At 40.3% G+C, this 27,991-nt stretch overlaps 1 protein-coding gene across 1 annotated transcript in view; it reads right to left on the bottom strand.

Annotated features, from left to right (window-relative positions):
- Positions 1-5,757: 5,757 nt before the first annotated feature.
- LOC135512455 (regulator of microtubule dynamics protein 2-like) overlaps positions 5,758-27,991 on the bottom strand; it is a 53,996-nt gene continuing 31,762 nt past the window's right edge. Inside the window, 7 exon segments of the mRNA XM_064934500.1 lie at positions 5,758-7,540; positions 7,666-7,746; positions 8,129-8,182; positions 10,833-10,931; positions 13,561-13,638; positions 16,312-16,387; positions 22,143-22,203. Of these exon segments, the coding sequence (XP_064790572.1) occupies positions 7,484-7,540; positions 7,666-7,746; positions 8,129-8,182; positions 10,833-10,931; positions 13,561-13,638; positions 16,312-16,387; positions 22,143-22,203 (506 nt within the window). The 3' untranslated portion in view covers positions 5,758-7,483.

The raw sequence follows: 27,991 nt of genomic DNA, 5'->3' as shown, positions 1-27,991 counted from the left end.
CACAACACAACTGATTGGCTCAAACACATTAAGAAGGAAATGTCACGATTGTCATCGGAAGAAGGAGAGGAGGACCAAAGTGCAGCGTGGTACGTATCCATAATACTTTTAATCCAGAATGAATACACAAACAAAACCAACAAAATGATAAACAAACAGTTCTGACAGGTGCAACAAACACTAACCAGAAAATAATCACCCACAACTCAAAATGGGAAAACAGGCTAAGTATGGCTCTCAATCAGAGACAACAATAGACAGCTGCCTCTGATTGAGAACCATACCATGCCAAACACATAGAACATGAAAACCTAGACCTACAACATAGAATACCCACCCACATCACACCCTGACCAAACTAAAAATAGAAACATACAAAGCAATCTACGGTCAGGGCGTGACAGGAAAGAAGCTGATTGAGAGAATGCCAACAGTGTGCAAAGCTGTCATCAAGGCAAAGGGTGGCTACTTTGAAGAATCTCCAATATAATATATATTTTTATTTGTTTAACACTTTTTTTGTTTACTACATGATTCCATATGTGTTATTTCATAGTTTTGATATCTTTATTATTATGCTACAATGTACAAAATAGTACAATTAAGAAAAATCATTGATTGAGTAGGTGTGTCCACATTTTTGACAGGTAGGGGAAGTATTCCCACCCCTGAGTTTGTATATTTGGTCTTGTGTTTTAGATTATTGTCCTACTGAAAGGTAAATTAATCTCCCAGCAGAGTTCACCAAGCTTAGGTCCATAATTTCTTCTCCTGAAAAACTCCCCAGTCCTTAACGATTATGAGCATACCCATAACATGATGCAGCCAGCACTACACGCAAAAATATGGAGAGTGGTACTCAGTAATGTGTTGCATTGGACATGCCCCAAACATAACACTTTGTATTCAGGGCAAAAAGTTAATTGCTTTGCCAATTTGTTTGCAGTATACTTTAGTTCCTTGTTTCAAACAGGATGCATGTTTTGGAATATTTTTATTATGTACAGGCTTCCTTCTTTTCCCTCTGTCATTTAGGCTAGTATTATTGAATAACTACAATGTTGATCCATCCTCAGTTTTTTTCTATCACAGCCATTAAGCTCTGTAATTGTTTTAAAATCACCATTGGCCTCTGTGAAATCCCTGAGCGGTTTCCTTCCTCTCACGCAACTGAGTTCGGAAGGACGTCTGTGTCTTTGTAGTGACTGGGTGTATTGATATACCATCCAGAATGTAAATAATAACTTTGCCATGCTCAAAGGAGTATTCAATGTCTGCTTTCTTTTGACCCATTTACGAATAGATGCCCCTCTTTGCGAGGCATTGGAAAACCTCTCTGGTCTTTGTGGTTGAATCTTTGTTTGAAATTCACTGCTCGACCGTGGGATCTTACATATAATTCTGTGTGTGGGGCACAGAGATGAGGTAGTCATTCAAGAATCATCTCTATTATTACACACAGAGTGAATCCTTACAATGTATGTGACTCAAGGTCATTTTTTACTCCAGAACTTATTTAGGCTTGCCATAACAAAGGGGTTGAATACTTATTGACTCAAGACATTTCAGCTTTTCATTTTTATTTGTGTGTAAACCAGTGACACAAAATCTAAATTTAATCCATTTTAAACTCTAATACAACAAAATGTGGAAAAAGTTAAAGGGGTGTGAATACTTTATGAAGGCACTGTATATCTAACCAGCTCTTTAGTATGTAGGGGTTCATTCTAACCAAAGAAAAAGTATAGTGTCAGAATAAAAAATAGAATGTATATTCCTAAACACTGCAGTATCAGCAAAGGTATTTTTAAAAGTGACAACACCTCCATCTCTCAAATTGACTATGGCTGAGATTTCATATTTTTAAATAACAGGTTGAATTGTTTCAGAACATAAAGGTTGTCCTATCTTCTGAAATAGCATAATTATTATAAATACAGTGTCTGATACTTTGCATGACTTTCTAATTTCAGCAAGCGAAGGAATTGTATTATGGGCACATTGCCATGTAATGTTGGAACAAAGGGGAAGTGTTTTGGTGAGTCCTTTCTCTGTGTTATGTTTTATATCGCCCAGAAGATCCTGTAGTTGATCAGTGAGAGGCTTGCAGCCAGACAGCCAGCTTGTAGTGCGTGACAAATTCAGATACAGCCAGATGATCGCTGATAAGCCACTTCTCATGCTCTCCCCCCTTCACTGAATAGAAAAGGAGGAGAGTCAAAGAAAACTATTTGCCTCAGATCTCAGAGCTAGCGGGAAAGGAAAGTGTGGAAAGATAAGACTCAGGGAATTTGGGGGGGGGTAGATTTTATGGAAAGACTTTTCAAAACAAACAAACAAACAAACAAGCCATATTCCAACATAAAGCAGAACTATAAATTCATGGTTCAAAGCTCTTATCAGTCCTCATCCTGTACACATGACCCAGTTGGAATATGACTATCAATGGTCGTGGACATGTTGAATGCACTGTAAACATCATAGTGCAGGCAGACAACATTTGGCATTGAATGTTAACCCTGACAATGTCAGCCTCAGGGTTATTACTACAGCACAATACAGCCTCTGCTAAGCCTCACCTACTACTGCACACATTATTACCCACACAAGCCAGGAGAGAGTAATGAGTGTCTGGCCCCGCATCTGCAGCCACTGCTTGAAATGATCACAAACATCTGTGATGAGGGTGGGAGTCACACAAACCTAGAGAGCAGGCGGGTTGGGTGTGTGGGGGATGGGGCACATAGAGGTTTGGTGGAATAGAAAACAGTTCTTCAATATGATATGTCCACATCCCCACTACCCACCTCCAACCCAGTAGAACAAGACTGACCATATGTACAGTTTACAGGCACACCTTGATCTTGATTGCGCTAAAAAACTTAATAGGCCTATCTTCTAACCAGTCACCTTCACTTAAAATAGCATTGTGATCATGGGTGACAGTGATTCATATTTGGGGCATTTTAGGTCTAAAATACAAAATAAAATATCACAATTAAAAACAAAAACTACAGTAATCCTTAAGTAGGTTTTTTTGGAGTATATGTACTTTACTTTACTATTTTTGACAACTTTTACTTTACTACATTCCTAAAGAAAATTATATACTTTTTACTCCATATATTTTCCATGCCCAAAAGTACTCGTTACATTTTGAATGCTTAGCAAGACAGGAAAATGGTCAAATTCACACACTTATCAAGAGAACATCCATGGTCATCCCTATTGTTTCTGATCTGGCGGACTCACTGAACACACATGCTTTGTTTGTAAATTATGTTTGAGTGTTGGAGCGTGCCCCTGGCTATCCGTAAATAAATAAAAACAAGAGAAAAGTGCAGACTGGTTTTCTTAATTTAAGGACTTAAATATGATTTATACTTTTACTTTTGATACTTAAGTATATTTTAGCAATTAAATGTACTTTTGATATGTAAGTATATTTAAAACCAAATACTTTTATACTTACTCAAGTAGGATTTTACTGGGTACTTTTACTTGAGTCATTTTCTATTAAGGTATCTTTACTTTTACTAAAGTATGACAATGCTGCACCACTGCTTATTCTTGATAGCGTGACAGATGACAGATTGGTTTTGTAGCTCATTCCATCACAATTTCCTAGTAGCCAAAAAGACTGACAGTCAAGTCCCTGATGGCCCAATATTTATTTCCATGACAGTTCGTCACAAGTAGAATATAGTTGTCAACCTCCCACAGACCAGCAATGTGCACATTAGCAGAAGTTTGCCATTAAACACTACTTTCAACTACCGTAAAGAACATTTCCAGTTAGGATATTATCATAATTTGGTGCTACATTACTACCCGAGTGTTTGCCAGATGTTAATAACCCTTAAAGCGCAACTGAAGGTAATAAACAACGTCTCTGATATCAATCGACCTATGTGGCATCGATTTTAGTCAGAAACATTTATTCTAATGTCAAAATTGACTAGAAAGTGTTCATAGGATAATTTTGGTCATAAAGTCAGTCTCGTCCAAAGCAGAGTTTTGAAATGACTTACTTGAGGGTTGCGTTTTGATTTCGATAACGTTCACTTACCCACTACATGGATACACAGCCGGGGTGATTGGTGGACGGCAGGTAGGCAAGCGGTTAGGGCGTTAGGCGTGTCAACGAAAAGTTGCTGGTTAGAATACCGGAGCCGTTAAGGTAAAAAATCTGTCGATGTGTCCATGAACAAGGCACTTGACCCTACTTTTCTCCAGGGGCGCTGTACTACTATGGCTGACCCTGTAAAACAACACATTTCACTGCACCTATCCGGTGTATGTGACAATAAAATAGATGTTTTTTTATTGCGTTTTATGCAGTCTTACTGCAGAACACAGACAGTGAGACCGACCTGCCCAGCAGAGTAGCGTACTTTGTTGACGTAAGACAATACCTCGCAATATTTTTTTACTTGAGGAATACTGCACCAAACATCTTAGCTATATGTAAAATGTATTGTATAGCCCTCATATTTAGCCTCACATTTAAGTGTTTTACCATTTTACTAATGAAAAGAATTTGAAGTTGCATTCATTGACTAATGTTAATAAAAAAATGAGGTCCCCTAAACAAAATCCCGACATTCATTTAAATGCATTTTGTGCTGTTAGTACAGGAAATGTTGGCTCAACTAGTCAGTGACAACTGTGTTGAATGTAGAGTTTGTGACAGCCACTATGAATTTATTACAGACACTATGTCCTGGGCTAAGGGACAATCACAATGCAATAATTCTATATCCTCTTCTATGTAGAGTTCTAACGTTCTAACATCAGTTTTTTCCTGAATTCAAATGAAATGTACCCCAACTGTGGTATGCAGTCACTAATGTTTGTCCCAAGGCTCTCAGGGAAAGGGTGGGAGCACCAAAGGAAGGTCAGTTACTTCCCCCCCAAACTAGTCATGTTCCAGACTAATTGGCACCTCCTCATATGAGCAGTAAGCTCTGTAATTTCTCCCTGTTCCAGGTGTCACCTGAACATTTCGTAACCCACAACAGTCCCCAGTCTATTACTCCATCTGCAGTCTCATCTTCAAGACAAGCATGCAGACATCATGGTCAGAGATAGCGTTATAGCCACTTCTCTGACACAAATCTTGTTTCAGCCACAGAATGCAACACTGCGATTAAAACACATGAAAATCAACTTGTCAGTCCAATATGAAAATTAGGAAGCATTTGGTCAGAAGTTGCAACAGGATTACTTTCACTGACATGGAATACTGTAGTTCCTTGCTGTGTTGAGACAAATTCCATTAATTTGGTTCAAATCATCAGGCTAAACCATCTTTCTCAGGATTTCTTTTGAGTTGTTATAATACTGAATAGTGTTCCTTCGGGAGGTAGCTATTTAGAGTGAGTCTGTGCCATGGCAATACCCTAAAACATGACCAGACTAGAGGGAAGTAGGCCTGAATATGATCCAGTGACAAATTCCAAATGGCTCTGGCACAAACTGTAGTCTGCACAAAAAGGGGAAGGGGAGCGGGCCTTACAAAAAAACAACACTTTACCGATGATAGTCAGGTCAGAACTGGCTTACATACCTTGCTTTTCCATTGCCTTTGGACTGAGAGAAGGGTACAAATTTGGTTGATAATATAATTAAAATATCCCCATTACATATTAATAACGTATAAATAGTTGTGTGCATGAATTGCAGCAGCAGCAACATTATCTCTCACACAAGCATGCACATAAACAGTAGGCACATACTCAGAACTTGGGGCACACATCAAGATTGCACATATTTATTGACTAATGCCAGACACAAATACCATTGATCAGTGGTGTCTATATAATGTTTAATGTATTTCATTTACAATATTATTTACTTCACTGCAATGTGCACCACCTTAGATAAAACTAAAGCATACATTCATATTGCTGGAATATAGAAAAACTTAATAGGCAAAAACAAGTACCATTCTTGTAGTTCACCTGTTGGATAAAGTACACACTAGTTAATGGTTTCCAGAAGACTAAATTATACTTAAGAGAAATAATAAAGAACCACAGATTCTTATAGCCCAAACTTTCCTCCCAGTAATCCCAAAAAGAAACCATACAAATTAAAAATACTGAAAGTATAAAAATCCATCTCACCATTTGCATTTCTTTAACACAAAAAAAATGAATAGAACAGCATTCAAAATTCAGTAAAAGCTATTGCCTACGATATAACATTTCTGACGTGTACATTGCCCATGGACTATTAGGCTACAAGATCTAATCTCAAATGTGATTCTATGCTCAAAAATGTCCTCTAGCTTGCTGGAATGTGATGAGCAGAACCCCAACCTTGTATGAATGTGAGGACCCAAGGAGCCGTCCCGGGGTCACGTTTCCTTCCCTATTTTTTTTTGAATTTTAATTTTACCTTTATTTAACTAGGCAAGTCAGTTAAGAACAAATTCTTATTTTCAATGACTTCCTAGGAACAGTGCGTTAACTGCCTGTTCAGGGGCAGAACGACAGATTTGTACCTAGTCAGCTTGGGGATTCAAACTTGCATTACAATCATGGGGTAAAAGGGATAGAATGTCACTCGGTAGTCACAGTGCGACAGAGAGCTGTGTTTGGGTTTGTTATTGCCACTTGAATGCACTGCTGGAGACAAAACAGAAACAGAACATGGCGGGAGGGAGGGAACAACAAGTTCTGTGGATCACTTTCACAAAACCATAGGTCTTTATTGTTGAGGAATTTGTGTCAGAATCTCCTTAAAACAAAACTTGTGTATGTGCAGTTCTTAGGCTAAGCCAGGGTTCCCCAACTGGCCCATGGCCAGTTTGACCCCCAAATTTTCTGAGCAAAAATGAATACATGTTTTTATTATTGTGAATCTTCATTGTTGGACATAAAATACTAAATACACCAGGAAATCAGCTTCAAGTTATTTTAATTTAGAAAATCTGTTCCCAAGTATTCCCACGCATAATAGAGATAATGTGATTGTATACAAATGAAATCAAGGTTTGAAATTATTATTTTGTTTTTGGATATATCTGTTTGGGTTGATACAGGTGATCAATCGTATTGAAAACAACTTCAGTATAATTATTAAAATCTTCATAAAATGTAATGCCTGGTCCCCTACACTTAATTGCTGACTGTATTGATGTGAGGTGGTAGATAATGTATATCCCATTGGGACCAACACCATTGATTGACTTAGGTCCAACTGTCCCTTTTCCCACAATCTCTTTAGCGAACAGATGTCAAAGTACTATGCATTCATCATGACATGTCTGTGATAAGTTTGTTCTCCAGAACACTGTTCCCTAGTATGCACAGCCGATCCAGTCATCTCCAATCCCAGAGAGCACTAGCACGAGGAAGATACTGTCCCAACAGTATTCAAGGAAGACATGGATTGGCTTCCCTTCATAGTGTGTTTTCCAGTGAAGAGGATCCTGGGTTCCTCCCTAGCAATAGGATGGAGCCATTCTACAATGTCCTCAATTAACACCTAGAGCAGAGAGAAGGATGTCCAGCTCCTTCTGTGCCTCCTCATCCTTGGGGGGGGGAGGAGAGAGAAAGAGAAATTAATCTCTTTTTTTAATCACAACAATTACAAATGTGATAAAACTAAGACTTTAGAGCACAAGAGTAAGCCAATGACACTACAGTCAGTACCTACCTCTTTGGAAATGGTTTCCATTGAAGTAGCAGCATCACACATCTTCCTGGCTTGACTTTTTTGCCCCAGGTCCCTGTAGCACTGACCAATCAAAATCACATTCCTCATCATAATCAACATCATCACTGGTGCACATAAAAAGCCATTTGATTACGGGATATAAATAGATCATATATATATATTGATTATTATAAACTGCTTGGTTCGAGCCCTGAATGCTGATTGGCTGACAGCCGTGGTATATTAGACCGTATTCCACGGGTTTGACAAAACATTTATTTGTACTGCTCTAATTACATTGATAACCAGTTTATAATAGCAATAAGGCACCTTGGGGGTTTGTTGCGTCGTGCCTAAGAACAACCCTTAGCTGTGGTATATTGGCCATATACCACACCTACAGATGCCTTACTGCTTAAATATAAAATGCACACATAACAAGAACAATGGCAGCCCAACTTACCTTGGCTAAAAACACATAGTTTAATTTGGAGTACTTGGGACTGATCTCCTCCACCTGTGGAAAATTATGAAAATATAAGTTAAACTTGAGAACACTGCACATGCTTAGAATCAACTCTTCCTCGAGTTAAGCTTCCAGAGGATGGGAAAAAAATGGATTCTCCTTGTCCAGAATCTCTATAATGTGTCAGCCCTAAAGGGATCCATCCCTGATTCCAGTATGAAACGGAGGTGATTTGGAATCAAACTCTCGTGAAAAGGTAGCCCAGTCTGAGACTTGGAGGCACAAACGTCATCCCTCGGACGCGACGATGACGAAGTTAAGTGTTACCATAAAGCTAGAAAACACGGCTGTATTCTTCCATTGGACCTGCACCAAAAACACACCACTGACAAAAACACTGACAGTTTATGTTCCAAATGCATCAAATCAGTCCAGGACAGGTATGACATTGGTACAGGATTTGGGCAAATGAGTGCAACTGAACATAGAACTTGCTCAGCACACGCAATCATAGACAGGACAAACCATAGCATTGTTGTACCTCTAGCAATTGATATATAGACACAAATGAATATGTCTATGTACTGTATATTTCACGTGACTCAACCTTTTATTCTGACCCTATGTAGCCTTAGCATTAATCATACAGTGAAAAGAGTACTACGACAACACCTGGGCCCTAGCCACTGTTTGTTCACTTGGCTGTTGCGGCACATGTTGCATAACTCAGCAGGATGTGTTTATTGAAGCTAGACAGCCTCTACCAGAGTCCTTGCGGCCAGGAGCAACAAGTTACAACAGAGACCACTTAAATCAAATTGATGGGTGAGATACATAAGACAGGAGGAAGAGGCATGCAGCAGGCCAGGAGCAATCTCGGCCAGGAGCGATTTAATTTCTCTTTATATAAACATGTGAAAAGTGTGAACACAGATTACGCCTCTTTAAATACTTGGGGTTTGGTCTTTAAATCTGGGTGCAGAAGCGACCGCTGGGCAAATTCTGATTTAAGACAAAACAAATAGGCTGCTGTGTGCTACATGTTTTAATGGTTTGGAGAGAGAGCATGAAAGACAGTAGAGCCTATGGCTTTGCAAGATAAGTTAAAGCAAGAACTTAGAAAGACTGCATGATTATAACAGGCTAAAGTACACAATGCAGAACTATAAAAGTAACAGAAACAGGGTACCCGTCCACATTCAGAACCAGTTGTTTGGGTAAATGAGAAATGTACTGGTGAAGTTACATTTGCAAGGCCTGACACGCTTTTTACGCCATCAAACACACGTCATATAGCACGACGATTCCGGCTGCACTGATCTGTCTCGTATCTTGCAAAGGGTAATGGGATGGATCAAAAGAAGTCCGGCTCAATGGGCTGTCATAACATTGGAAAATACTGTATTACATAGGTGACTTTGCCAAATTAACCCAATTTCACCGTCAAAAAGTCAGAATGAATAAACTCTGCAAAAATAGAAACGTCCTCTCACTGTCAACTCTGTTTATTTTCAGCAAACTTATGTGTAAATATTTGTATGAACACAACAAGATTCAACAACTGAGACATAAACTGAACAAGTTCCACAGACATGTGACTAACAGAAATGGAATAATGTGTCCCTGAACAAAGGGTGGGTCAAAATAAGTAACAGTCAGTATCTGGTGTGGCCACCAGCTGCATTAAGTACTGCAGTGCATCTCCTCCTCATGGACTGCACCAGATTTGCCAGTTCTTGCTGTGAGATGTTACCCCACTCTTCCACCAAGGCACTAGCCCTCACCATCCAATCTAACAAGTCCCAGACATGCTCAATAGGATTGAGATCCGGGCTCTTCTCTGGCCATGGCAGAACACTGACATTCCTGCCTTGCAGGAAATCACGCACAGATCGAGCAGTATGGCTGGTGGCATTGTCATGCTGGAGGGTCATGTCAGGATGAGCATGCAGGAAGGGTACCACATGAGGGAGGAGGATGTCTTCCCTGTAACGCACAGAGTTTAGATTGCCTGCAAAGACAACAAGCTCAATCTGATGATGCTGTGACACACTGCCTCAGACCAGGACGGACCCTCTACCTCCAAATCGATCCCGCTCCAGGGTACAGGCCTCAGTGTAAAGCCCATTCCTTCGATGATAAACGTGAATCTGATCATCAGCTGCAGCTTAACTTGGTCTTTCTTTGCAGCTCTTGACCCTATGGCTGGACAATAATCAGGATAAGCTCAAACTAGAGCCTGCAGGACTTGCATTGTGGAGTGTGGTATCAAAAAAGCAGAGCATCCCTTTATTACGGACAGACCTCTCCCTTTACAAACACTTAATCAATATGTTTGGACCGTGACAGTTTACAATCTAAGGTAACGCCAAGTGATTTAGTCGCCTCAACTTGTTCAACAGCAACACCATTCATTAACAGATTCAGCTGAGGTCTAGAACTTAGGGAATGACTTGTACCAAATACAAGATATTCTGGACGAGTTTTGAAGAAGCAGCTAGCTGCTGCGAGTCAGTGCAGTAAACCTCCAATCAGCTGCTGCTGCGCTCAGCTGATCCATACATTAGTAGGAATCGCGGAGAAGCATACTGATCTACGGACTGATTTTTGATAATGGTTTAGGGAAGAGCAATCAATACATACTGTGTCAAACACTTGCGCTCGACACTGCACTCCATGGTAGCGTGGAGAATAGCAATACCTTGAGGAAGTTCTTCAGACCATCTTGGACCGTGGCACTCGGAGGCTCTCCAAACAATGTAGCAGCAACTTTCCTTTCAATCCACGACAGCTGAGCCACCTGAACAGAACCAATGTATAAAGCCGTTTCAGAACATGGCAAATCAGATAAGCATTTCAACATGGTGGGTAAAGTAGAATTTAAACATGATGGGTAAAGTAGATTTTAAACATGGCGGGTAAAGTAGAATTTAAACATGGCGGGTAAAGTAGAATTTAAACATGGCGGGTAAAGTAGAATTTAAACATGGCGGGTAAAGTAGAATTTAAACATGGCGGGTAAAGTAGAATTTAAACATGGCGGGTAAAGTAGAATTTAAACATGGTGGGTAAAGTAGAATTTAAACATGATGGGTAAAGTAGAATTTAAACATGGTGGGTAAAGTAGCATTTAAACATGGTGGGTAAAGTAGCATTTATACATGGTGGGTAAAGTAGAATTTAAACATGGCGGGTAAAGTAGAATTTAAACATGATGGGTAAAGTAGAATTTAAACATGGTGGGTAAAGTAACATTTAAACATGGTTGGTAAAGTAGCATTTAAACATGGTGGGTAAAGAAGAATTTAAACATGGTGGGTAAAGTAGAATTTAAACATGATGGGTAAAGTAGAATTTAAACATGATGGGTAAAGTAGAATTTAAACATGGTGGTTAAAGTAGAATTTAAACATGGTTGGTAAAGTAGCATTTAAACATGGTGGGTAAAGTAGAATTTAAATCTGTGCTAGTAGTACTTACAATGCATTCGATAAGCATTCAGACCCCTTGACTTTTTACACATTTTGTTACGTAACAGCCTTATTTTTTAAAACGATTAAATTACTTGTTTCCCTCATCAATCTACACACATCAATTTATGTACACTACTGTTCAAAACTTTGGGGTCACTTAGAAATGTCCTTGTTTTTGAAAGAAAAGTACATTTCATATCCATTAAAATAACAACACATTGAGCAGAAATAAAGTGTAGACATTGTCAATGTTGTAAATGACTGTTGTATGTGGAAACGGCAGATTTTTAATGGAACATCTACGTACATAGGCGTACAGAGGCCCATTATCAGCAACCATCACTCCTGTGTTCTAACGGCACGTTGTGTTAGCTAATCCAAGTTTATCATTTTAAAAGGCTAATTGATCATTAGAAAACCCTTTTGCAATTATGTCTGCACAGCTGAAAACTGTTGTGCTGATTAAAGAAGTAGACGAGGTGAGTATCTGGAGCATCAGCATTTGTTGGTTCGATTACAGGCTCAATATGGCCAGAAACAAAGAACTTTCTTCTGAAACTCAGTCTATTCTTGTTCTGAGAAATGAAGGCTATTCCATGCGAGATATTGCCAAGAACTGAAGATTGGCCCGTCTGAGATATGGCTTTTTCTTTGCAACTCTGCCTAGAAGGCCAGCATCCCGGAGTCACCTCTTCACTTTTGAAGTTGAGTCTGGTGTTTTGTGGGGAATATCAAGGGATATGTCAGGGCAGTAAAGGTGCATTTTTCACTATACAAATAATCTTCCAAAATACTGCTGCCAAGGCCCTGCCGCTCATGATTTGGAGACAATATAATCTACCATAAAAGCAGTTTCTAATCATAACAAACACCATCCCATCATGACAAACAGTGAGAATTAGAAATGTGCATCTTTCCCTTCCAAGACGATTCGATACATGTGCTCCGATACGATACAGGAACGATACGTTTTACTTTGAAATGACTCAGTGCGATTCAGTTTGTTTAGAGAACGAATCGATGCGATTTAATTAGATGCACTACAATTCGATGCACTAACATCGACGGGGCGGCAGGGTAGCCTAGTGGTTAGCATGACAAGGCTGACAAGGTACATATCTGTCGTTCTTCCCCTGAACAGGCAGTTAACCCACTGTTCCTAGGCCGTCATTGAAAATAAGAATTTGTTCTTAATTGACTTGCCTAGTTAAATAAAGGTAAAAAAATAAAAAATAATTGCCGCATAAAGACAGCCATTTTAAATTCAAAATTAAAATCTGCTGCTGATGGAGGTCATGAGCTGGGCCTCTCGGAGCTGACTTCTCTCTCTCTCTCTGTGTGCATGTGTGTGTAAATTATGTACAGTGTCTTCAGAAAGTATTCATACACCTTGACCTATTCCACATTTTGAGGTGTCAGCCTGAATTCAAAATGGATTAAATCAAAAAAATAATTCACACCCATTTACACACAATACCCCATAATAAGAAAGCAAATGTATTGAAAATAAAATACAGAAATACTATATTTACATAAGTATTCAACACAAGTCAATACTTTGTAGAAGCACTTTTGGCAGCATTAACATCTGAGTCTTTCTGGGTCTCTAAGAGTATTGCACGCATGGATTGTTCCACATTTTCCCATTATTATTTTGGTCGTTGATCATTTCTAGACAATCATTTTCAGGTCATGCCATAGATTTTCAAGTAGATTTAAATAAAAACGGGAACTCTGCCAATGTTTTTCAGAAGAAAGTAATATGAGCAAAAGGGTATATGGAGGGTGTGTGTGTGTGTGTGTGTGTGTGTGTTGACCACCGCCATTGTTCTATAGGCCAATGACGCCCGTTTAATTTTCTAAACTGACCCCTTTTCAGGGAGTGTATTCTTCACTGTATGGTTGACTTGGGTTAGAGAGTGTGTGTGTGTGTGTGTGTGTGTGTGTGTCACATACAGCATAGCACCAGCGGCCGAGCAGGTAGTAAGACATAGGATCTTGTGGTTTCAGCTCAATGGCCTTATCCAAATGATCCTGTGAGGAAGAGAGGGAGGAAACAGAAGAGTACAGCATTCATTCATTAGACCAGACATTCTCCTATGACCTGATCAGCCCTTCTCCACGTGCCCAACCACCCAAAACTATTTCACAAATCTCTCACACACACACTTACATGAATGTATAAAAAGCTCCTATTTGTCATGCAACCCTCTCCTTTTCCCCTCCCCCTGTTCCATTTCCACTCTATTGCAAAATCAGTCTCTTTCGCTCTCTCTCCCCTCTTGCTCACTTGGTCTCCCTCTAACTCTCCTCCCCCTCTCTCTTTCTCTCCCCCTCTCCATGCACTGCATGTTCTTCATGTCCGCCCCCCTCTCCCTCCACACCGTTCAAGGATTTGCAGGTAAACAGAGTTTGTGAAGCAACTCACAGGTAAGATAAATGCTGCGTGCGGTTGTCCCAGTCTCTGCTGTTATGCAACCCTTACATCTGAGAGTTAGTGAGGGGAGTTTCCTGCCAATAAGGCTAAGACATGTATAGCAGTCAGTGTATAGAGGCGCTGTCCACAACTGTGTGTATAGGAGCACTTTTTACGTTTCCTTTGAACAACACCTGACCTAAATATCACAGAGGGTGATTCTGGCTGTCAACTTGTGGTGATGGGAGGACCCTCTAGACACAGATAGGACTCAACACTGATAGACACAGACTCCAGGGGAGGTTCTGGAAAAGTACAAGCCCTGACCTCAGTTACTCTCTCTTATTATGATTAATTCCACCAATCAATCTGTGTGCCTGCTATCACCTCAGGTGCTACTAATGTACAATGCCTTCAGAAAGTATTCATACCCCTGGACTTACACCACATTTAGTTGTGTTATATTTGATCACCCATTTACACACAATACCCCATCATGACAAAGTGAAAACATGTTTAAAAAAAAAACATTTTTACATATTTCTTGAAAATGAAATACAGACATCTCATTTACATAAGTATTCACATCCCTAGAATCAACGTAGGCAGCGATTACAGCAAAGTCTCTAAGAGCTTTGCACACCTGAATTGTACAATATTACAATTCTTCAAGCTCTGTCAAGTTATTATATTTTTTATAATTAAAACATACAATATACTTGCAGTGAAGCCGCAAGTACATCACATTAGTCATTTAACAGCCTCCCATCCAGAGCAACACACAGAAGCAACCAGGGTCAACGCCCTGCTCAAGGGCACGTCGATAGATCTCCCACCAGCCCTCCAAGACCCCCCCCCCCCACACACAGTTCCCCAAGAGTTGCCCCTCAACCATCCAAAATGAATAAAATGTTCTGTCAAGCTAGTTGTTGATCATTGCTAAGACAGCCATTTTCAAGTCTTGCCATAGATTTAAGTCAAAACTGTAACTAGGCCACTCAGGAACATTTAATGTAGTCTTGGTAAGCAACTCCGGTGTATATTTGGCATTGAGGTTTAGGTTAATATCATGCTGAAAGGTGAATTTGTCTCCCAGTGTCAGTTGGAAAGGAGACTGAACCAGGTTTTCCTCTAGGATTTTGCCTGTCCTTAGCTCTATTCCGTTTATTTTTATACCCTCCCTCCCAAAACTCCCTAGTCCTTGCCAATGACAAACATACCCATAACATGATGCAGCCACCACTATGCTTGAAAATATGAAGAGTGGTACTCAATGATGTGCTGTGTTTGCCCCTAACATAACACTTTGTATTCAGGTCCTAAAGTGAATTTCTTTGCCAAATGTTTTGCATTTACTTTAGTACCTTACTGCAAACAGGATGCATGTTTTGGAATATGTTTATTCGGTACAGGCTTCCTTAGTTTACTCTGTTATTTAGGTTAGTATTGTTGAAAAACTACAATGTTTATCCATCTTCAGTTTTTTCCTATCACAGCCACTAGTTCTATAACTGTTTTAAAGTCACCATTGGGCTTCATGGTGAAATCCCTGAGCGGTTTCCTTCCTCTCCGGCAAATGAGTTTGGAAGGACACCTGTACGTTTGTAGTGACTGGGTGTATTGATACACCATCCAGTGTAATTAAAAACTTTACCATGCTCAATGGGATATTCAATGTCTGCTTTTTTTAAAGGTATTTATTATCTACCAATAGGTGCCCTTCTTTGCGAGGCACTGGAAAACCACTCTGGTCTTTGTGCTTGAATCTGTGTTTGAAATTCAGTGCTCGACTGAGGGACCTTACAGAAAACTGTATGTGTGGGGTACAGAGATGAGGTAGTCATTCAAAAATCATGCAACTTATGTGACTTGTTAAGCATATTTTTACCCCTAAAGCTTATTTAGGCTTGCCATAACAAGGGGTTTGAATTCTTATCAACTCCAGACATTTGAGCTTTTCATTTTTAATGAATTCATAAAAATGTAAACAAACATAATTCCACTCTGACATTATGGGGTATCGTGTGTAGGCCAGTGACACAAAATCTTAATGTAATCCAAATTAAATTCAGGCCGTAACACAAGAGCATGTGGAAAAAGTCAAGGGGTGTGAATACTTTCTGAAGGCACAGTAGGTAAGGTCTGACATGGTCCAATTTGTAAGTCACTCTGGATAAGAGCGTCTGCTAAATGACTTAAATGTAAATGTTCAAGTACACAAAACAAACACTTGAAATCGGTGACCACATGAAAATATAGCTTTGTGTAGACGGTGTCAGAAAATCACTTACTTTGAAGATGTAGCCATTCTTTATCCTGTTCTGCACAGTCTCATACTCTGTCATGATGCCACACATTATGGCGTACCTAGAAAATAAGGATGTGCACGGTTATTCAAACGTCCGAACAGAGGATAGTATTCAAATACTTGTGTGAGTAGGCTATTCATTTTTGCGAGGCCAAAAAACTATAGGCCTAACTGAAAAGGTTTTTTCTAAATGTGACATTGTTGCATACTACAAGGATAATGTACCATATTTCTAATTATTAATTTAATAAAACAATAAACTTTTTAATGTAGTTTTTATGAGGTGTGCCCCATAAAAAGACTGGCAGTGGTGTGTAGCTTGTTGCCTATGTTGGCCAATCAAAGCGGAAAATAGGCTCAATGTGTAGCAAGCGCAGTGAGCGTTCACTAATGCAATGCAAGACGTAATAAAATGACAGAATTAAAAGGTTTGCAAAATGAGAAGGAGTAGGCATAGGCTAAAACGAGCAACAAACAGGTAACGTTAGTTGTTTTATCTGAATGGGGTTGGGGATGTGGCACTGCATGTAGCCTCAATTAGCCTAGCTAGCTATAGTTGGCTAGCTAGCTACTCTAGGCTACTACAGTCAAGACAGGTACTATTATGAGATGATAAATTACATTGTCGCTGCTACAAGTTAGCTAGTCTTGGCTGTAGCCGAATTGGCTTGACTACTGTTACTGTGTCTGGTTCTCTCCCCCTCTGTCTGCTTGCTCCCATCTCTCACACACAGCCCACTCCTGCAGCAATAAAGCACCAGCCTATGTCCCTCGCGCAACAGTGATCAGGTATAAAAATAAATAAAAAATAAATAAATAAATATATTTAAAAAATATATATATATATTGGTAATAAACAAACATGTATTTGGAATATTTGGATATCTGACACAAAACAAAAAAGATACTATTCGAATAGTGAAATTATTTCAAACCCCAATCCCTACTAGAGACAAATAATTGAGAGAAGTGTTCAAAACATTTTGCTTTGTAAATTTGTCATGCCAATAATGCCTTTTGAATTTGAAAGAAACAGATCACGGAGAGATGGCTATAAAGAAGAGAGAGAGAGAAATATTGAGGAGGGTTTGAATAGGGGTCCTTCAGTTCAGTCTTAATAATAAAAACTACAATACTATATGTTGAAATGTTAACTAATTCGATAAAGCACACCCAGACAACTTTCTCCAACAGGTGTCAGGCATGATGCAGAGTAGGGAGGGGTTGGGGTGGTTGCCTGACTTACACCACCCATTTCTTGGATCACTAGCCACATCTCAACCCAGAAGGCGCTGGAAGCCAACAACACTCATGTCACGTCCTGACCATAGAGAGCCCTTATTTTCTATGGTAGAGTAGTTCAGGGCGTGACTGGGGGTTTACGTCTAGTTTATTATTTCTATGTGGGGTTCTAGTATTGTTTTTCTATGTTGGTGATTTTGTATGATTCCCAAATAAAGGCAGCAGTTAATCGTTGTCTCTAATTGAGGATATAATTTTTCTCTATTGTGTTTTGTGGGATATTGTTAATGGGTAGTTGTATGTCAGCACGTTTCGTTATTCTTTATTGTTTTGTGTGTTTCACTAAATAAAGATGTGGAACCCAGATCACGCTGCGCCTTGGTCCGTCTCTACAAACTAACGTGACAACTCAACCTCCCAGACAAGCTCCTCACTAAACAACTTGGAGGAGAGATAAGTTATGCAGCTCTGCCTCTTTTCCCTTGTTCTCACTCCCAATTAAAGCTACAGTCTAAGCTTTAGGAAGCTGTTCAACAGTAATTTAAATTAAAGATGTGTACCCAGTGTATAGCGTCAAAATATGGTTCAAGCGATCACTTGGACGTCATGGATTGTCAGTCTAAAACAAGTGGAGGGGCTGGTGTTCTGTTTTCAGAATCCCAGAATGTGGCTTTATTATACAGGGACCAAGGAAGAGGCTAAATGAAACAGTTCGGTCCGTACAGTGGAAGACTGGAGTAAAAACAGTCTGTAGCCTGAGGCTGTGGGTTTGGAGAGAAGAAGAATGAGGTGATCAAAGTCCTTTCACAGCAAGGCCTCTAATCCTGCTGGTACTCACAGCGGGACACAAACACTACAAAGGATCAAGGGGGTGAAAAGGTCACCTGACAGTGAAGAGGGTGGTACTGATGGTAGATGGGGATGTGTGTGTGTGTGTGTGTGTGTGTGTGTGTGTTAGTGAGCGGTGTCTGGTAGCCTGTGAAAGCCTTTTTTGGCAGGCCATGAAATAGAGACTCTCTCTTGCTGGGCTTTAATCCAATGAAATGATGCAAGCATAGCGTACTACTTAACTGGATTGCAGCTTCCAACGAAAACAGTGAAAAACTTACCGGGTTATCTAGTGTGTTGTGCCAACTGCCAATGTTAAACTATGTTGCCTGATTAGCAGGAAACTAGAAGGATTTTGTGTATGATCTGTGTAAGTACCAATATAATATGCTCCATGTGGTTTATACATATACAGTGCATTCGGAAAGTATTCAGACCCCTTGACTTTCAACATTGTTACTTTACAGCCTTATTCTAAAATTGATTTAAAGAAATACCCCATAATGAAAGCAAAAACAGGTTTTTAGAAATGTTTGCAAATTCATTACAAATAAAAACAGAAATAACATATAGTATTCAGACCCTTTGCTATGAGGCTCGAAACGGAGGTCAGGTGCATCCTGTTTCCATTGATCATCCTTGAGATGTTTCTACAACTTGATTAGAGTCCACCTGTCGTAAATTAAATTGATTGGACATGATTTGGAAAGGCACACACCTGTCTATATAAGGTCCCACAGCTGACAGTGTATGTCGGAGCAAAAACCCAAGGTTTACATTATTGTCGTCTGGCTCTTATCACAGTGGATACAATGTAAATGTGATCTATACAAGCCCTGTTTTTACGAAACCTGTTCTGCTCATCTTCAAGTAAACCTGAGTCGACCTGTTGTTTAAGATATAAGAGAATAACTTGTAGACTGCTAATAAGGCTGACACCTCTGTAATTTGATGGAACCTGTGGATCATTCTTTGATGACTTTGGGATTGGTTTAATGATAGACATGTACCAAGTTGAAGGGACAATACCATTTTCAAAACAGCTCCTCCATTCCTGTTGCCGTTTTTGCTTTATCAACAGCATTCAGGAATGAGTTTGAGGTGTATCGAGCCCTATACTTCTAAATTTGAAGGAAATAAAAGTCTCCAACTTCAGCAAAAGTCCAGGTCCCTCCGTGTTTCAGTTCGTTTTCTTCCATTTGGTGCCTAACAAACACAACCTTGAATCTGGGATAAAGCTCGAGGGACACACAGCTGTTAAAGGGAGAGGAAAGCCTTCCATAAATCTATAGCTGTGACCGACAAAAAATTATCTTGGTCGACCGAAAGCCGTCAGTTCTTTCGAACAATCGATTGGTCAACATTTTTCCATATAATGACACACCCTATGCGTTTTAATAAAATCAACTACATATGCATTGAGCTTGTCTGATGATTTAAGCGTACTCTTTGATGAAATAAGACATATTACTCATGAGGGAGCTACAGTGTCTTGCGAAAGTATTCACCCCCTTGGCATTTTCCTATTTTGTTGCCTTACAACCTGGAATTAAAATAGATGTTATTTTGGGGGGGGTTACATAACATGCCCCCCACTTTGACGGTGCAAAATATATATTTTTTATTGTGAAACAAACAAGAAATAAGAAATACCCCCAAAAAACTAAACTTGAGTGTGCATAACTACTCACCCCCCCAAAGTCAATACTTTGTAGATGCACTTTTTGCCGCAATTACAACTGCAAGTCTCTTGGGGTATGTCTCTATAAGCTTGGCATATCTAGCCACTGGGATTTTTGCCCATTCTTCAAGGCAAAACTGCTCCAGCTCCTACAAGTTGGATGTGTTCCGCTGGTGTACAGCAATCTTTAAGTCATCCCACAGATTCTCAATTGGATTGAGGTCTGGGCTTTGACTAGGCCATTCCAAGACATTTAAATGTTTCTCCTTAAACTACTCGAGTGTTGCTTTAGCAGTATGCTTGGGGTCATTGTCCTGCTGGAAGGTGAACCTCCGTCCTAGTCTTAAATCTCTGGAAGACAAACAGTTTTCCCTCAAGAATTTCCCTGTATTTAGCACCATTCATCATTCCTTAAATTCTGACCAGTCCCTGCCGATGAAAAACATCCACACAGCATGATGCTGCCACCAACATGCTTCACTGTGGGGATGGCGTTCTTGGGGTAATGAGAGGTGTTGGGTTTGTGCCAGACATAGCATTTTCCTTGATGGCCAAAAAGCTACATTTTAGTTTCATTTGACCAGAGTACCCTCTTTCATATGTTTGGGGAGTCTCCCACATGCCTTTTGGCAAAAATGACAAACCTAAAAAGTAACTTCTATTGCCATTTCCAACTATGTAATAATAGCCTATAAAGCCAACAAATAAAACAATTGCAGCCTGCAGGTAGAATAAAAAATATCCTAGAAATCACATTGACTATTTTTAATTTTATTTAACTAGGCAAGTCAGTTAAGAACAAATTCTTATCTACAATGACGGCCTACCCCAGCTAAACCCGGACGACTCTGGGCCAATTGTGTGGCGCCCTATGGCTATGCATGGCCTGTCTGCAACTTGAAACATTGTATCAACTATTAACTTTGGTCTGGCCCAAAGCTGTGCTAGCAAACTTGCAACATTGTATAAAATATTCTGTCCCTCAGAGTTTCCAGCACCAGTGAGCTCCGGGACAGACACAGCTGTAGGCTATTTGAGCAAGGGATAAGAAGTAATCATTTTTTGATGTTTCCACTGGATAAGAGTATGACATTTTTCCCCTACACGCTAAGTGGTTATCGAAAAGGAGAGCTGGAAAGGTTTTTCAAATACATAGAGGAACTATTGTCATTCTCGGTGGATGTAAAAACAGACTTTGTTTGCTTGCTGTTTGTGGTGAAAAAAGAAGCTCCACAGCTTATTAGTGGTGGTGTGTGAAGCCAATCAGAAATACTATCAGATCCACAAATGGGCACATTTATATGCCTACATTTGCACGCAGGCCTAGTAGCATGTAGGCCCTACTTCTATGTGGGCATCCTTACTCAACATTGTCTTTTGTTTGGAGCGCTCCTGTCAATGACTAAATTGACAAAACTAGTAAATGGAACTAAAACGCGTATTTCACAAGTGTATCATAGGTTGTGGCTCTGCAAACAACGTGTCCACTCCGAAAATTAGAATGGTAAAAGACTGAAACAAATATTCATATATTGAATAAGATTTTAACCTTAACCCTAAACACCCTAGAAATAGCATTTGACCTTCTGGGGACTAACAAAATGTCAGTTTACTAATCTTCTGGGGACTTCAAGGTCCCCACAAGTATAGTTAAAACACACACACACACCTCAAATAGGTTTTAACACTAGCCTCTGTTTACCTAGTTCACTTCAATGTGCTTGTACATGTCTGGAAATGTGGGTGTGTGCATAGTGCACACTACACAGCCAATGTGCTCATAGATGGGTGTTGGAGGAAGAGTGACTCACTAACAGGGCTGAGTCAAATGTACTCATGCTAACAACAATGAGGCTAAAATATATGCAATCAATGGATTGGACATGCAAGAAGAGGTAACAACATTTCACTCTTTTGGGATCTGAGTGGATAAATTGACACATTACCAAGCCATAAGTTACATAACTTTAGGGTTACAAACTAATCAAGTTTCCCATCTAGGATTGGAACATAGGTTTAAGACGATGTATGTGTAGTGTATGGCTAGAGTGAAAAAGACTCACCACTGATGACTTTCGGCACACATAGGGTTCAGTTTTACGGCTTCCTCTCCAACTTTCTTCCCTGATGGGAGAGAATGATGAAATGAACAAAGCTACTGCAGGATAACACAGGGCTCAGTGTACACAATACCGGAACCACGTTTGTTCACGTCATATACAGTATATACAAATGTATTAGGCATATATACAGTGCCTTCTGGAAAGTATTCAGACTTTTTACACATTTTGTTACGTCAGAGCATTATTCTAAAATTGATAAAATTGTATGTGGAGTTTCTCCCATTCTTTTCTGTAGATCCTCTCAAGCTCAGTCAGGTTGGAAGGGGAGCATTGCGGCACAGCTATTTTCAGGTCTCTCTAGAGATGTTTGATCGGGTTCAAGTCCGGTCTCTGGCTGGGCCACTCAAGGACATTCCGAGACTTGTCCCGAAGCCACTCCTGTGTTGTCTTGGGTGTGTGCTTAGGGTTATTGTCCTGTTGGAAGGTGAACCTTTGCCAAAGTCTGAGGTCCTGAGCACTCTGGATAACGTTTTCATCAAGTATCTCTCTGTACTTTGCTCCGTTCATCTTTGCCTCGATCCCGACTTGTCTCCCAGTCCATGCCACCGAAAAGAATCTCCACAGCATGATGCTGCCACCACCATGCTTTACCGTAGGGATGGTGCCAGGTTCCTCCAGACGTGACGCTTGGCACTCAGGACAAAGAGTTTAATCTAGGTTTCATCAGACCAGAGAATCTTGCTTCTCATAGTCTGAGAGTCCTTTAGGTGCCTTTTGGCAAACTCCAAGCAGGCTGTCATGTGCCTTTTACTGAGGAGAGGCTTCCATCTGGTCACTTTACCATAAAGGCCTGATTTGTGGAGTGCTGCAGAGATGGGAGAACATTCTGACAGGACAACCATCTCCACAGAGGAAATATGTACCTCTAACAGAGTGACAATCAGGCTCTTGGTCACCTCCCTGACCAAGGCCCTTCTCCTTTGATTGCTTAGTTTGGCCGGGTGGCTAGTTCCAAGAATGGTCTTGGTGGTTCCAAACTTCTCCTATTTAAGAATGATGGAGGCCACTGTATTCTTGGGGACCTTCAATGCCCCAAGCATCTTTGGGGGGGTGTCCTTCCCCAGATCTGTGCCTCGACACAATCCTGTCTCGGAGCTCTACGGACAATTCCTTCGACCTCATGGCTTGGTTTTTGCTCTGACATGCAGTCAACTGTGGCACATTATATAGATAGGTGTGTGCCTTTCCAAATCATGTCCAATCAATTGAATTTACCACAGGTGGACTCCAAATCAAGTTGTAGAAACATCTTAAGGATGGTCAATGGAAACAGGATGTACCTGAGCTCAATTTTGAGTCTCATAGCAAAGGGTTGTGTTTTTATTTTATTCTTTACGTTTCTAAAAACCTGTTTTTGCTTTGTCATTATGGAGTATTGTGTGTAGATTGAGTAGTAAAAATGTGTATTTAAAAGAATGTGTATATAGGGGCCTCCCGGGTGGCACAGTGGCTAACCCAGAGTCTCTGTGCCACCAGAGACTCTGGGTTCGCACCCAGGCTCTGTCGTAACCAGCCGCGACCGGGAGGTCCGTGGGGCGACGCACAATTGGCCTAGCGTCGTCCGGGTTAGGGAGGGCTTGGCCGGTAGGGATATCCTTGTCTCATCGCACACCAGCGACTCCCGTGGCGGGCCGGGCGCAGTGCGCGCCAACCAAGGTTGCCAGGTGCACGGTGTTTCCTCTGACACATTGGTGGCTTCCAGGTTGGCTTCCTGGTTGGATGCGCATTGTGTTAAGAAGCAGTGTGGCTTGGTTGGGTTGTGTATCAGAGTACACATGACTTTCAACCTTCATCTCTCCCAAGCCCGTATGGGAGTTGTAGCGATGAGACAAGATAGTAGCTACTAAAAAACAATTGGATACCACGAAATTGGGGAGAAAAACAGGTTAAAAAAAGTATATATAATTCCCGAATGCACTGTATGAGTGCAGGAAAAAAAATCATGCTGCAGGCAGCATAGAGAAGAACTAATAATTGATTGTATGGCGCAAGAACAAATGCAATTAATTTATGTTATCGAGAAATCTTTGTAGAACCAAAACATGCACACAGCCTTTGCTCAACGAACTCTAACACAAATCACTTGGGTTGCTCCAGTTTGCGAATGTGCTTATCACCCTCACGCCAGTCAAGCAATCCTCCCTCATGTGGTACCCTTCCTTGAGATGTTGCTTCAATATATTCACATGGTATTATAAGGAAATACAATTATCTATTTTGTGAAGTGCACCAGTAACTCCTGCAGCAAAGCACCCCCACAACATGATGCTGCCACCCCCATGCATCACAGTTGGGATGGTGTTCCTCGGCTTGCAAGCTTACCCCTTTTTCCTACAAACATAACGATTGTATTTTTGTTTCATCAGCCCAGATGACATTTCTCAAAAAAATACAATCTTTGTCCCCATGTGCAGTTGCAAACCACAGTCTGGCTTTTAAATGGCGGTTTTGGAGCAGTGGCTTCTTCCTTGCTGAGCGGCCTTTCAGGTTATGTCGATATAGGACTCATTTTACTGTGGATATAGATACTTGAGGAAACGGGTACAAATGTATCTTCACAAGGTCCTTTGCTGTTGTTCTGGGATTGATTTGCACATTTCACACCAAACTACGTTCATCTCTAGGAGACAGAACGTGTCTCCTTCCTGAGCGGTATGACGGCTGCGTGGTCCCATGGTGTTTATACTTGCGTACTATTGTTTGGACAGATGTACGTGGTACCTTCAGGCATTTGGAAATTGCTCACAAGGATGAACCAGACTTGTGGTCTACAATTGACTTTCTGGAGGTCTTGGCTGATTTCTTTTGATTTTCCCATGATGTCAAGCAAAGAGGCACTGAGTTTGAAGGTAGGCCTTGAAATACATCCACAGGTACACCTCCAATTGACTCAAATTATGTCAATTAGCCTATCAGAAGCTTCTAAAGCCATGACATGATTTTTTTCCCAAGCTGTTTAAAAAGGCACAGTCATCTTTGTGTATGTAAACTTCTGACCCACTGGAATTGTGATACAGTGAATTATAAGTGAAATAATCTGCCTGTAAACAATTGTTGGAAAAATTACTTGTCATGCACAAAGTAGATGTCCTAACCAACTTGCTAAAACTATAGTTTTTTTTAAAACAAAGTTGTGGAGTGGTTGAAAAACGAGTTTTAAATGACTCCGACCTAAGTGTACGTAAACCTCAGACTTCAACTGTATATAGATGATGTCGCCATAGTCTAGGAACGTTGACTAAATAATCTGCTTTCTACTATTTAGCGAGAGGCAGGACCTATTTCTATAGAAGTAGAATAAACTTTTTAAAAGACAGGTTTTCATCTATTCAGATGCCTAGATATTTGTAAGCCTCTTCCACATTTTGTTACGTTACAGTCTTATTCAAAAATAGATTAAATAAAACATTTCCTCATCAATCTACACACAATACCTCATAATGACGAAGCGAAAACAAGTTTAGAAATTTTTGCAAATGTATTACAAATAAAAAATACCTTGTTTTTTTACCTTTACATAAGTGTTCAGACCCTTTGCTATGAGACTCGGAATTGAGCTCAGGTGCATCCGGTTTCCATTGATCATCATTGAGATGGTAAATTCAATTGATTAGACATGATTTGGAAAGGCACACACCTGTCTATATAAGGTCCCACAGTTGACAGTGCATGTCGGAGCAAAAACGAAGCCATGAGGTCGAAGGAATTGTTCGTAGAGCTCCGAGACAGGATTGAAAAATGTCTGCAGCATTGAAGGTTCCCAAGAACACAATGGCCTCCATCATTCTTAAATGGTAGAAGGTTGGAACCATCAAGACTCATCCTAGCACTGGCCACCCAGCCAAACCGAGTAATCGGGGAAGAATTGCCTTGTTCAGGGAGGTGACCAAGAACCAATGGTCACTCTGACACAGCACCAGAGTTTCTCTGTGGAAATGGGAGAACCTTCTAGAAGGACAACAATCTCTGCAGCACTCCAGCAATCATGCCTTTATGGTAGAGTGGCCAGACAGAAGCCACTTCTCAGTAAAAGGCACATGACAGCCTGCTTGGAGTTTGCCAAAAGACACCTAAAGGACTCTCAGAACATGAGAAACAAGATTCTCTGGTTTTGAAACCAAAGTTGAACTCTTTGGCCTGAATGCCAAGCATCACGTGTTGAGGAAACCAGACACTGCTCATCACCTGGCCAATACCATCCCTATGGTGAAGCATGATGGTGGCAGCATCATGCTGTGGAGATGTTTTTCAGAGGCAGGGACTGGGAGACTAGTCAGGATTGAAGGAAAGTAGAACGGCGTAAAGTATAGAGAGATCCTTGATGAAAGCCTGCTCCAGAGAGGTCAGGACCTCAGACTGGGGTGAAGGTTTACCTTCCAACAGGACAACAACCCTAAGCACACAGCCAAGATAACGCAGGAGTGGCTTCGGGACAAGTCTCTGAATGTCCTTGAGTGGCCCAGCCAGAGCCTGAACTTGAACCACTATCTAACATCTCTGGAGAGACCTGAAAATAGCTGTGCATTGACACTCCCCATCCAACCTGACAGAGCTTAAGGGGATCTGCAGAGAAGAAATGGGAGAAACTCCCCAAATACAGGCGTGTCAAGCGTCATACACAGTCGAGGCTGTAATCTCTGCCAACTGTGCGTCAGAAAAGTACTGAGTAAAGGGTCTGAACACTTATGTAAATGTGATTTCAGTTTTTTTTATACATTTGCAAAAATGTCTAAAATCCTGTTTTTGCTTTGTCATTGTGGGGTATTGTGTGTAGATTGAGGATTTTTTACATCAATTTTAGAATAAGTCTGTAACGTACCAAAATGTGGAAAAAGTGAAGGAGTTTGAATACTTTCCGAATGCACTGTTCATATGCTTAAATCAGTTATTTTTATGGACTCGAGAGAACTTAGTTTTACCTACATTCAATACTAATTTCAGGTCAATAAAGTTTTTCTGTAATACAATGAAGGCAAACTGTTCCTAAGTTTGTACACTCAGTGTTGATGCCAAATGATAAGCTGCAAAATTAATTGAGATAGCTGATACACTGAGACAACGACAATCAAATTAAACATATTGGAGATAATATTTAGAAGATAAATATTCAACCTGAAATAGGATACTGGCCATTGGCCCAGTTTTATTGGAAGGCATTCTAATTGGTCAACCACAGGCTAGGGCTGGGTTATAAACTACATCCTGTCCCTTTGTTCACTGGCGAGAATCACAGGAGAGAATCCCTGAGGACAGGGGAGAAACATCCATCTACCATAACATCTATGACTTATCCTCTTTGAATAAACCTCTTTCCTCCTCCTGATTTGCTTTGGGGTCTGTGTTAAATAACATCAACTAGATCTTACAACTAGACAAAAAGGACATTTTAATTTGAGAATACAACACAGAAACAAAGACAGAACCACTTCCCCTCTTTATTGCAGGATTGTGATAGATCAACATTGACATTTTGAATAGTTGAACTAATAAAACAAGTTTAAACATTTCACTTTAAAAGAACTAACACTTCACTACAAAATGTACAAATAAGCTATCTCGTATGTAAGGATTAGACATCTTAGTCTAAACAATAAATAATTGAGTAGTAATAAGTAGGAAATTATAACTAAAGCATCATTTAGGGTTAACAAAAGAATTCCATACCAGCGGTGGCCAACATTGCTCCACTGATCCACTTGGTGAGCAGACTTCTGTTCCAGCCCAACAATAGCACACTTGATTATCAACTCATTATTGATGGGCTGAAACAGAACCCTGCACACCCAGCA

Source organism: Oncorhynchus masou, chromosome 24 (genome assembly GCF_036934945.1).
Source record: "Oncorhynchus masou masou isolate Uvic2021 chromosome 24, UVic_Omas_1.1, whole genome shotgun sequence".
Classification (NCBI taxonomy): Eukaryota; Metazoa; Chordata; class Actinopteri; order Salmoniformes; family Salmonidae; genus Oncorhynchus; species Oncorhynchus masou.
The sequence above is the reverse complement of the archived record's forward strand: the minus strand, read 5'-3'. Positions and strand labels throughout refer to the sequence as shown.